This window comes from Stigmatopora argus, chromosome 14 (genome assembly GCF_051989625.1).
Source record: "Stigmatopora argus isolate UIUO_Sarg chromosome 14, RoL_Sarg_1.0, whole genome shotgun sequence".
NCBI classification, from domain to species: Eukaryota; Metazoa; Chordata; class Actinopteri; order Syngnathiformes; family Syngnathidae; genus Stigmatopora; species Stigmatopora argus.
The window spans coordinates 15,116,694-15,128,406 of NC_135400.1; the positions used below are offsets into that span (position 1 = coordinate 15,116,694).

General features: G+C 40.3%; 1 protein-coding gene across 6 annotated transcripts in view; it reads left to right on the forward strand.

The window, feature by feature from the left end:
- The window catches only part of hdac5 (histone deacetylase 5), a 35,841-nt gene that overhangs the window by 19,036 nt on the left and 5,092 nt on the right, over nucleotides 1-11,713 (forward strand). For 5 of the 6 annotated variants that reach the window (XM_077618475.1, XM_077618474.1, XM_077618477.1 and 2 more), the window contains 25 exons: nucleotides 301-548; nucleotides 793-937; nucleotides 1,216-1,318; nucleotides 1,476-1,603; nucleotides 2,633-2,764; nucleotides 2,845-2,954; nucleotides 3,469-3,585; nucleotides 3,705-3,816; nucleotides 4,527-4,640; nucleotides 4,722-4,915; nucleotides 4,992-5,110; nucleotides 5,228-5,420; nucleotides 6,078-6,189; nucleotides 6,789-6,922; nucleotides 7,047-7,167; nucleotides 7,902-7,951; nucleotides 8,034-8,141; nucleotides 8,792-8,847; nucleotides 8,964-9,051; nucleotides 9,240-9,359; nucleotides 9,647-9,744; nucleotides 9,971-10,089; nucleotides 10,217-10,350; nucleotides 10,970-11,051; nucleotides 11,140-11,329. In XM_077618475.1, the coding sequence (XP_077474601.1) occupies nucleotides 301-548; nucleotides 793-937; nucleotides 1,216-1,318; nucleotides 1,476-1,603; nucleotides 2,633-2,764; nucleotides 2,845-2,954; nucleotides 3,469-3,585; nucleotides 3,705-3,816; nucleotides 4,527-4,640; nucleotides 4,722-4,915; nucleotides 4,992-5,110; nucleotides 5,228-5,420; nucleotides 6,078-6,189; nucleotides 6,789-6,922; nucleotides 7,047-7,167; nucleotides 7,902-7,951; nucleotides 8,034-8,141; nucleotides 8,792-8,847; nucleotides 8,964-9,051; nucleotides 9,240-9,359; nucleotides 9,647-9,744; nucleotides 9,971-10,089; nucleotides 10,217-10,350; nucleotides 10,970-11,051; nucleotides 11,140-11,329 (3,127 nt within the window). The remainder of the gene's footprint in view (nucleotides 1-300; nucleotides 549-792; nucleotides 938-1,215; nucleotides 1,319-1,475; nucleotides 1,604-2,632; nucleotides 2,765-2,844; nucleotides 2,955-3,468; nucleotides 3,586-3,704; nucleotides 3,817-4,526; nucleotides 4,641-4,721; nucleotides 4,916-4,991; nucleotides 5,111-5,227; nucleotides 5,421-6,077; nucleotides 6,190-6,788; nucleotides 6,923-7,046; nucleotides 7,168-7,901; nucleotides 7,952-8,033; nucleotides 8,142-8,791; nucleotides 8,848-8,963; nucleotides 9,052-9,239; nucleotides 9,360-9,646; nucleotides 9,745-9,970; nucleotides 10,090-10,216; nucleotides 10,351-10,969; nucleotides 11,052-11,139; nucleotides 11,330-11,713) is intronic. The other variant, XM_077618473.1, reaches the window with a different exon arrangement.

The window sequence follows — 11,713 nt, forward strand, 5'->3', positions numbered from 1 at the left end:
AACTACAATAGTTTGATATATTAAAGTTCCTAAAGTGCGTCATTGCTGTCTAAAATAGCCTCCAGCGGGCAGTCTTGTGATGGAAACGCAAATGTCTGATACACCAAACACAATGCATTTGCATGGAATAATTCCTCAGGCATGTAAGAGAAATGTTTTAGTGGCTTCCTTGGATGTTTATTCAGATCATCGGGAGTTATCATTTTTGCCTTTTCCTATCTGGAGTAAGAAGTTTCTAGCGTCATTGTTTAAACAGTATGCGTACTTACTGCGTCAATGCTGATGCGGACTTTATCGTAGGTGCAGAAGAGGTCTCGGGCGGTGGAGGAGGCCCCGTTGACCTACGCACTGAGACCAGGTTGGGGTCATTGGCTGTGGGGGTAAATACAGGAGTGGACACAAGTTTGAGAGAGCAGCAGCTTCAGCATGAACTGGTACTACTGAAACAGCAGCAAGAACTCCAGAAACAACTCCTATTTGCTGAATTCCAGAAAAAACATGAAGTACTAACCAGACAACATGAAGTCCAGCTACAGGAACACCTCAAGGTAAGAAGAATTAACTTCCGACTAACTGAATTCTGGATCAATACATTTTAAAAGTAGGAAATGTAAAAATCGCAAATCGAATCGCAATCTCAGTGTTTTTCTTCAAAAATCGCAGCCCTAGTTTAAACGTTGAGTTCCGTAAGAAGAAATTGGCTCGTTATCGGCAGTGATTGTCTGTTTTTTTGCTTTTCAATTCTCGTCAGTTGGTATATTTGTCATTGGGATGATTTTATCGGTTTGCAAGCAACAACAGGAGCTGTTGGCAGCAAAGCGACAGCAGGAGCTGGACCAGAAGCGAAAACTGGAACAACAAAGACACGAAGAGCAGGAGAAACAACGACTGGAGCAACAACTGCTTCTACTTCGAAACAAGGAGAAAGGCAAAGAGAGTAGGTTCAAATTGTGTTGCACCAATACCACTTTTTGGTTCCACAAAATCTGAGGGTCTGGCAGAAAATGAACAAACTTTCATTTGCTGCCACTCAACTTCAAATGGATTGGACTCATACTAGTGATAAATGGCAATCATTTCGGCAATCCATTTGTTAGTTCTCCCTAATAACGATGACGTCAATTAATTACCATACTATCGCGATCAGTGCAACACCAGTATGACGTTGTTGCGCTTGTACTAACTGCACTTATTTGTGCCTGTGTTTCATAAAAGGTGCTATTGCCAGTACCGAAGTCAAGTTGAAACTGCAGGAATTCCTTCTGAATAAGAAAGAACCTGGTATTGGTGGACTGAACCATTCCTTTTCAAAGTGCTGGTAAGGATTTCTGTTAGATCTGATCATATAAGAAACACAGAGAATAATAGTACTTTTGAATTTTGTGAAATGAACTGGATTTTACTGATATGCTTTCCAGAGTAAATGACCAAGTATTATGACACTTTGGTACCTGATGGCCATTTTGTGTTTGCAGGGGAGGCCAGAATCTGGAACTAAACTCTCCACCTCAGAATAACACTCCAGGAACTACTCCATCTTATCAACTGCCTTCATTACTGGGTAACTATGATGGCAAGGATGACTTTCCACTCCGCAAAACAGGTAAGATTAAAATCTTGGACATACCTCATAGGGATATTCAGAGCACATATTTTTTCCATGCGAGTCTTGTGATTTTGAAGCGATTACCGTATTTTCTCGCATATACGCCGTATTTGTCGCCCAAAAAAATGATGACTGAATCGAGGGTACGGCTTATATGCTCATAAATTAGATTTTCCCTTCAAAGTAACACATTTGTACTCTCTATTAAAACCACGAATATGGAGGTGAAAATTGTGAATCAGGGGACGGCTTATACGAGAGAAATTGTGAAATTCAACGATTTTAGGGCAGTTCTGAGGGTACGGCTTATACGCGAGAAATTGTAAAATTCAACAATTTTATGGCAATTTTAAGAGTGCGGCTTATACACGGAGGCGGCTAATATGCGAGAAAATTTGGTACCAATTTGTCACCTCAAAAATGTATCAAGAAGGAGAAAAGAAAGAAAGCACGTACAAATGTCTCTTTTGAGCAAAGCTGTGCTAATATTATAACCCTATAAAAGGTTTTACAAGTCAGCTGAGCAGCACAACAAATGACTTTGGGATATTTTGTTTTTCGTATAGAAGCCACAGTGTTTTGCAGGCGTGCAGAATTTTTCACGCTCAAGCACAGCTGCAACATCTCTGAATATATAGCCATAAAAGATTGTTTGGAGAGTGGAGGCTCAAGTCGTGGCAAGGTCATCTCTCACCTCAGTGAGGACAGGATGAATTTCTCAGCTCCCGCACTTACTGTTGACATATTTTTCAGCACCATAACAAACTCCCAGATAGTTGTATAAGGTGACATTTTAAAAGTGGTTCAAGTACTACAAACAGAAAAAAGTATTATAAAAATCAGTTTTTTTTTTTTTTACCAATGAGATGTATGGAGAGAGAGAGAGGTATTTATTATACAAATTAGTGTTTTACCGATACAATGCTTGCCCGATGCCATGTATTTTTTCCCCCAAAAATGTACAAAATTCCTTCCGAGACAACTTAAACCTCCAAGATAACATTTTCTCTCTTTGTCATCACCCAGTGTCAGAGCCCAACTTGAAAGTCCGCTCAAGGTTGAAACAAAAAGTAGCCGAGAGGCGAAGTTCTCCACTCCTCAGAAGGAAAGATGGCACCGTCATCAGCACCTTCAAGAAAAGAGCCATTGAGATTTCAGGTTACATACATAACACTTCATAAGCTGATCGTGTTAAAAATGTGTTGTAAATTCCATGAAATTGTTTTTTCTTGTTGCAGTATCCCCTCTCTGTAGCAGCGCTCCAGGTTCAGGACCCAGTAGTCCTAACAGTTCTAATTCAGCTATTGCTAACGGCAACACTGGATCTGTCCCTAATATACAGACTGAGGTACACAAATAATAACACAGTGATACATTTTACAAGCGCCTAAGGAGCTATAGGCATTTTTTTATGAAATTTCGTGGCACTTTTAGGAGTACAAGCAGTCAATTAGTAAGTCACTTAATTTTGTCGAGTGGTTTAAGCTTTATTTAAGGTAAAAAAAAAGATGAGAAAAATAATAAACATACTTGAAAGTGTCATTTGAAAATTCTGATCCAAAGCTAATTGATGTCGCGAAGTACCTTGTTTACCAAAAGGGGAAAAATAAGGTCGGTTATTTTGGATTGATCACATTCCTAAGACTACATGTGAGATGGATCACAAACATAATCTGCATGGAAATATAATTAGAGAAATAAGTGGCATATTGTCTTGGTGACAGTGATTCGGAGCTCGTAAACATATTACAAAGAGTTATTTGTCCGCAGTTGATTCCATCGTGAAAAAAAACACTAAGTATCATCAAGCTTGTATTCTCTCGTGCCTGAATATACGCCAACCTTTGTTTTTACATCCACAGCTTCGATCCCTTCATCAGACCATAGGGGCTGATGGGACATTGAGTCCGCTCACTCTCTACACCTCACCGTCCCTACCCAATATCTCTCTAGGCCTCCCTACAAACACGCACATCACGGTAGGCAAAATACACACACACACACCCATAGATGCATAGCAAAGATTTAGTATCTATTTTTAACAAGTGAATGAATAAAGCCAAAGATTCCATTTTTTTTCCTATCATGTTTCCCTTAGGCCTCCCAGAAGTTGTCAAGTCAACAGGAAGCAGAGCGTCAAGCCATTCAGTCTCTCCGAGCTGGTGGAGCGCTAACTGGGAAGTTTCTCTCCACATCCTCCCTGCCTGCCGGTATGCATTTATCTATCGTCTGTTTTTTTACCAATACTATCTGAAGTTTGCTATCACGGTTTAGTGTTTTACTTAAGATTAAAAATCTTTGAAGTTCCAATTCATGTTCGTTCTGACAACCAGACCGCTTGAAATCACATCATTTTTTATCTGTTCCAGGTGGGGCACCCAAAAATAGGAAAAATAGGAAGACACTTTTTGGAATTTAGTAATAATAATAAAGGAACATTCATCCAGAATATGTAAATGTGTGTATGTATATATACACACACATATATATATATGAATGCTAATATTTTTTCCAAGGACCAAAAATGGTCATTACTGTAAAAAAACAAATGGCTGAGTGTTGAGACCTACCGTATGTATACATGTACATCTATGTGTATGTATGTATATATATATTTATATACGTATATGTATGTATGCGTATATGTATATATATATTTCAGCCACACGCTTATTTATTAATTTATATATTTATTCATGTATTTATTTATTTATTAGCTTACTTATTACCTATTTATTTATATCTAAAATGTCTTTTTCTGTGTCTGTATTCTCACCCTCTTGCTACTGTGACAACGAAATTTCCCCAATACGGGATGAATAAAGTTATCCAATCCAATCCAATCCAAAAGGTTAAATGTCTTAAGTGTCCTCTGTTATGACCACTGTACCCTGAAAATGTTTTTTCGTTTAATTTGCAGGAATCGGACATGATGGAGAGACTCAACCTCCCGGTTCGCACACTGCGCATTCTTCATTACTGCAACATGTGCTACTACTGGAGCAGGCCAGACAACAAACTGCTCTGCTATCCGGTCGGTACACTTTTTGCGCACAAATGGCAAATTGTTGTGTTTAGGATAGCCACAGACTTACTATTTACTCTCCATTTGAAGTCCCCATGTACAGCCAGTCACCCCTGGTCACAGCAGAGAGAGGCGTGTCCGGCGGCATGCGATCAGTCAACAAACTGCCTCGCCATCGGCCTCTCGCTCGAACCCAGAGCGCACCTTTACCCCAATCGCCCCAGGCCCTCCAACAACTCGTCGTTCAGCAGCAACATCAGCACTTTCTGGAGAAACATTACAAAGTAAGCCTTTGTAAACACTATCAAACACCATTGAGTGCACTTTTGACTTTGTCTAACATCAACACTGCTTCTGTAGATGCTTTCAAAAGGGTCCGACCTACCCAGACCACCTCCCACTCACCCGGAGGAGACCGAAGAGGAGCTTACGGAGACCAATGACATGCAGGAGGAGGACGTGGAAACAAGCAGTCACGGGTGAGCTCTAATCAGAGGACTTGTGCCTTCTGATTTTTATAGCGACAACGTATTGTGTACGAATAGGTTTGAGTGAAGGCTCTAAGTTTGAAACCGCTCGGTACATCTATCAATTAGACTTCAGGCGGAGGGGTCGGATGACAGCGCAATCCCCCCTGATCGACGTAGTCTGCACCCAAAGGAAGAAGAACCAGGAGTTGTTCGGGTGAAAGGAGAGAGCACCGAAAGCGAACTGGATGACGAGGAGGAAGACGATGATGTCATCCAGTTGGGGGATAGCGAGGACGATTGCAGAGGGAGCTACTCTCAGGTTGGCGCATTTACTGAAACATTTTAGTGAATTTATTCTTGCCTCTTTCCACACCTCTCCACAATATATTTTGTCGCTGAGTTGCGCTACTTTTAAATGACGTTGTTCATCTCATAGCTCAACTCACATTGTGTGAAGGGAAAATCTAACTAATTAGGGATGTAACCATCACATATTTTTACATATACTGATCACTTACGATCTGGGGAGTGTATGTGGAAAATAACCGCAAATGCAAATGTCGTTTTGGATGCACACACCCATTTTATTTGACGCTGCATTGACATCACCAGCTGGTGACTCAACCGCTGGACTCATTGCCGTGTGTGTGTGTGTGTGTGTGTGTGTGTGTGTTCCAAAATCGCAGCATCTTCGAGTGTGGTTTTGTGTCCACCCACACATGATGACTCATCCAGTTCACAGTTGGGAGCGCATGCAATATTCTCTATATATAGTCCGTATAGAATTGCTCACCCAAACCTTGAAGTGCATTTACAGGCACCCAAAATACACCGTTTAAATCAAACTTTTATTTTTTCTAAATGCACAGTGTCTTACAAAAATGTACAATGCCGAGTTTCTCCGTGTCTGCAGTCTAAACGTGAAACATACACAATTCCTTTAGGGTAAGTGAACTTTGTTTCACTTTTCTATCAGGCCTCGCATCAAATGGATGTCTTCCCCTCCTCCTCGCCTCACAGACCGCTTGGAAGAGCACAGTCGTCCCCCGCAGGCTCCGCCAATCCCGTCAGGCATCTTTTTACAACAGGTTAGTTTGGAAAACAAAGATACATGCCTTACCAGGGTTTTTTTTTTGCACGGAAACGCGCTCGTAACATAACATAAACAAATTTAAATGAACTTGGATTACGATGCAGACACACACAAAAATACATTTAATCTAACCGTACACTAAACTAAACCCCTGAATATTCTGTTTTTTATAGATCTAAAACATTTAATACATCTAAAACGTTTATTTGACCTTTTTTTATATATATTTTTAGATTTTACAAGATGATTTTTGAACTAAAAACTGAAAAAAATGGATTAAAAAATACAATTACTGATTTGAAAAAAAAAAAAAAAATTGCAGTTATTTATTTTAAAAAGGGGAAAATCAGGAAATTTAATATACATCTATACTCTTCATTTTAATTTGATCCTAAAACAGAAAGTCGGCACTCATCGTTGACTTTCCCAGGCCGCACAAAATGATGCGGCGGGCCAGATTTAGCCCCTGGGCCGCCACTTTGACACATGTGGTTTATACTGATGGAAATGACAAGACTTATTGTGCCTGGCTTTTATTTGATGTAAACGTCACTGCATTCACGTTTCTTTATTATCGTGCTTTGCTTTTTTCAGGGATGGTCTATGACAGCCTGATGTTAAAGCACCAGTGTGTTTGTGGCAACGCTCACATCCACCCAGAGCATGCTGGGAGAGTGCAGAGCATCTGGTCCAGGCTACAGGAGACCGGCTTGCTGGGCCGCTGTGAGGTAGCCACGCTTGCATGCACACGAGCGCACCCGCGTTCGCTCACACGCAAACTCGCACCCAAAATAAGTCATGGGCAAGTGTGCAAAAAGCTTTCTCGGTCTCTCGATGTTTGTGTCTGGACAGAGAATCCGTGGGCGGAAAGCATCCTTGGACGAGATCCAGACCGTCCATTCCGAGTTTCACACTCTGCTCTATGGAACCAGTCCACTCAATCGACACAAGCTGGACCACAAGAAGCTATTGGGTAACAAATGATCTATTTTCAAGGGTGCCTTGAGATAAAAAATAATTTTTTCTTCCACCGTGCCGGCAATTCAAACAAATCCTTCGCATATCAGATCATCTTTCCACTCTGAAATGAATGGAAAAGCCAATAATCCGCTGGTGGTATTGGACAAAATGACAGCCCGTAGAGATGGATGAAAAGAGAATGAGTCAACTGTTTAATTGTAATTCCATAAACGCAATATTAATCATCAAACGTTATTGTACAATAGATTCTTGAAAAAAATGTGCATTTAGTTCCCCTTTTATAGGTTTATACAAAAACACAAATCCTGTTATAGTTAGCCCATCTATGGTGTTTTTTTATTGTTTGTTGGTATTAAACCAGGGGTATGAAACTTAAAAATATATTTTATTTTATTTATTTATTTGTTAAATTTACACGTTGAATTTCTGAATATTTCATTTTTTTAAATCTGATTTTATCATTTAAAAAATAGATTTGGAAAAAAAGGGAACATTTATAGTTTATTTCTTTGTTGAATTTTGAAAGAAAAATGCACATTTAAAGAGCATACGCACTGTTTCTCTCCATTTGTTTTTGTAATTAAAACATATCAATGGAAAAAAGTTACTTTAAACCCATTGTGTCATTAGCCTTTTTTATGTTTATCTCAAGGCATCACTATACGAGAATTTAATTTGAAATGCAGTGGTTGACTTCCAGTTGTTCTTGGAAACCTGTTCTTTCAGGTCCAATCAGTCAAAAGATGTATGCCGTCCTTCCGTGTGGAGGAATAGGGGTAAATGTTTTTTTCTGTCCATCTACATTTGCTCATCATATGTTCTCCTGCAAAAACTGGAATGCTTTGCTGCCTTCTGCAGGTGGACAGTGACACTGTGTGGAATGAGATGCACTCATCCGCAGCTGTCCGCATGGCGGTGGGCTCCGTTATTGAACTGGCCTTCAGAGTTGCAGCTGGGGAACTCAAGGTAACACCCCACCACATAAACTCCTACTCTCTTTTCCAAAACTTCAAGGACAGACTATAAATTCAATTTAGCAGATAAGGCTTTAGACAGAGGACAAAAAAAACTTCGACAAATTGCACAATCTAAGTCAAACTTTTGGAGGAGTATATACTTTATCTTGTCTGCCTTGTTTCCAAGTAGCTCAAATGTACTCACTTTTATTATTTTATCAACAAAAGAGCAGTTTCCAAAATCATGGTATTATTATATAAGAAATTACAGTGCAACTGCTAATGCTAACACAAGCCCTTTTTAGTTTACTAAGTTAATACATTGCATCAGTTTTCTGCAATATAATGTGTCTAGATTTAATGTGTGTTTATTTATCTTATATATATAAATGAATATATTATTTATAAATATAGTCCATACTGTAAGAGCGCTAACATTTGTTGGCTAGCCAATCAGAAGCCCAAAGACCCCTCTAGCGGCTGGTTGTGGTGAATGTTTACTCCATAGTTGGCCAGCGCAACACTTCAGAAGATGTCAAATTATATAGTCAACATTATATAAGCCGCAGGGTTAGCCAAAGTATGATTGAAAAAGTGCCACAAATACGGTAGCTGTATTTGAACCTCTCCTTTACTGTTTTTCTTCTTACTATCTACCAGAATGGATTCGCAATTGTGCGTCCACCAGGGCATCATGCAGAAGAATCCACTGCCATGTTTGTACATGCATTCATTTTTAAAAAAACAATACTGAAGCATGAGACAAAGGTTTTATTTACATGAAAAAAAAATTCTAAATCTTTTTTCTTTCCATTTGTGTGTGTGAAAATAGGGGGTTTTGTTTCTTCAATTCAGTCGCCATCACGGCCAAGCTACTCCAGCAGAAACTGGGAGTAGGCAAAATCCTCATTGTGGACTGGGTTAGTGAATTCCCATACTCACCCGCATAGTAACATGAATTTAATCCATCACCTTTTTTGAACTCTGCTAAGTAAACAGTGTGGGCTGTGGTAGCTCTTTCAAAATGTCTGCATAAAATGTTTAGGAAAGCCTGTGTTTCATAACAATGACGCTCTCTCTTGGATGCCACTGTAACCTCTCACTGCAGGACATTCACCATGGCAACGGCACGCAGCAGGCCTTCTACAGCGACCCCAACGTCCTCTACATCTCCCTCCATCGCTACGATGACGGCAACTTCTTTCCTGGCAGCGGAGCACCTGAGGAGGTAAATAAATAAAGCTGGGTTCCCATCATCTTTCAAACACAGGCTTTCATTTCTTTATTCTCTGTCTGCAATCTATTTTAACTTTTGTAGAGGATAAAAACAGACATCATCCCCAATTGTCATTTTTTTAGTTTGTTTTGACACTTTTATGTATGCACAATTCAAGTACTTTTCACATTTAATGCATGAAAGAAATAATAAGCCTTTCAGTTGAGTTGACTGAGACCAACTTTTAACTCAAATAGACACATGAATTGACAATGGACCGATTCTTCCCATTTCCTCAGGTGGGATCCGGGGCAGGTGTTGGCTTCAACGTGAACATCGCTTGGACAGGGGGAGTAGATCCCCCCCTGGGTGATGTTGAGTACCTGGCTGCCTTCAGGTAAACTCAATTGCTTCTTAAAATTGAGCTTTGTGACGGCCTCAAGTTATCGGCAATCTGACATCTATCGCCGTCAGTGACAGCCAATGGCTTCATATGTTGAAATAAATCAAATTTTTACCCCGATATTTCTCAACCTGGTTCTAATTCTCTGATAATAACGCGACCATGGCGATTTCTTGAGTAACTAACCTGTTTGAAATCCTGAAATGCATATTCTGCGCAGGAGTGTGGTGATGCCTATCGCTCAGCAGTTCAGTCCAGACGTCATTCTGGTGTCCGCAGGCTTTGATGCAGTGGAAGGTCATCAGTCTCCTCTGGGAGGTTATATCGTCTCTGCCAAATGTGAGTGCCAAATTTAGGAGCATGACAACAGTGTTTGCTCTAGTAAAATCTCTGGATGGTAAAAAAAAATCACATTCTGGGTACCCACAAATCAGTGCGCGTTTGGGTGACTGCTACATTTCGGCAGGTTTCGGTCTGCTCACCCAGCTCTTGATGGGTCTGGCTGGTGGGCGCGTTGTTATGGCACTAGAGGGCGGTCATGACCTTACCGCCATCTGTGACGCATCGGAAGCCTGCGTCTCGGCGCTCCTTGGAGACCCGGTGAGGGAGTTTGCATATCTTACATTGAAGGGAAATCAGGTTTATTATACAATGGTTTATAATCAGTGGGATTTATGCTAGCTCTGCATTAGCGTTCTTTCGTCTTGTGACATTTTTGCTCCTGCATGATTCGTCGAAGCGAACGAGTAATATCTTCAAGATTTGGTGTCATGACCTACAGAGGTTTTAGTGATGTTCTTTTGGAGATTTTACCCTGTTTTATGGGCTGTAAATCGCCCCAACTTCTCAAAAATACATACAAAAATGATCAATAATGGTAACAAATTAATAATAATATGATTTCATTCATTCGTTTTCTAAGCTGCTTATCCTCATGAGAGTCGCAAGTGGTGCTAGAGCACCCTAAATTGGTTCCCAGCCAATTGCAGACTAATATATATAAATCTATATTTCGAATGACCAAAAATTGCCACTTTTGCCCAATAAAGATTTTTTTTAAATGTTTTGTTTTAGTTTTTAGACATCGCTGTCTCCGAAAGGCTTAAATCTGCACTGACTTTTTGTCTCTCATCCCATTTTTCGCTCTACATGTTAGTTTAAAAAAAAAACAACAAAAATGAATTTCAAGCATATATATCTATCTGTGTGTCCTTGACAGAGTGACTCAGCATTTCAGTGGCCTCAAGAGAAGCCATGTCCAAAAGCCTGCGCTTCTCTAGAAAGAGTGATCGAAATCCAGAGTGAGTCAACACACGGGCCCAAAATTTCTCCCGAGGAGCCACAGCATGTCTCCCTGTCACATTCTTTGCCTTTCTCTGACTCTTCCAGGCAAACACTGGTCCTGCCTCCAAACGCTGTCTTCGACGGTCAGCCACTCGCGATTGGACAGCCCCCTGGGGGAGCGAGTTCAATCCGAGAAGGACGAGGCGGACACGGTTAGCGCCATGGCCTCTTTGAGCGTGGATGTTGAGCAGTCAGGCTCGACCACCGATATCTCTGAGGCCAGCAGGTCAGTGGGGTAAGTAAAGACTACCGTGTTTTCTCACATATACGCCGTATTTGTCGCTAAAAAAAATGCTGGCTGAATCGAGGGTACAGCTTATATGCGCACAAATTAGATTTTCCCTTCAAAGTAACACATTTGTACTCTATTAAAATCACGAGTATGGAGGTGAAAATTGTGAATCAGGGGACGGCTTATACGAGAGAAATTGTAAAATTCAGCGATTTTAAGGCAGTTTTAAGGGTACGGCTTATACGAGAGAAATTGTAAAATTCAACGATTTTAAGGCAGTTCTAAGGGTACGGCTTATACGAGAGAAATTGTAAAATTCAACCATTTGAAGGCAGTTCTAAGGGTAGGCTTATACAAGAGAAATTGTAAAATTCAACGATTATAAGG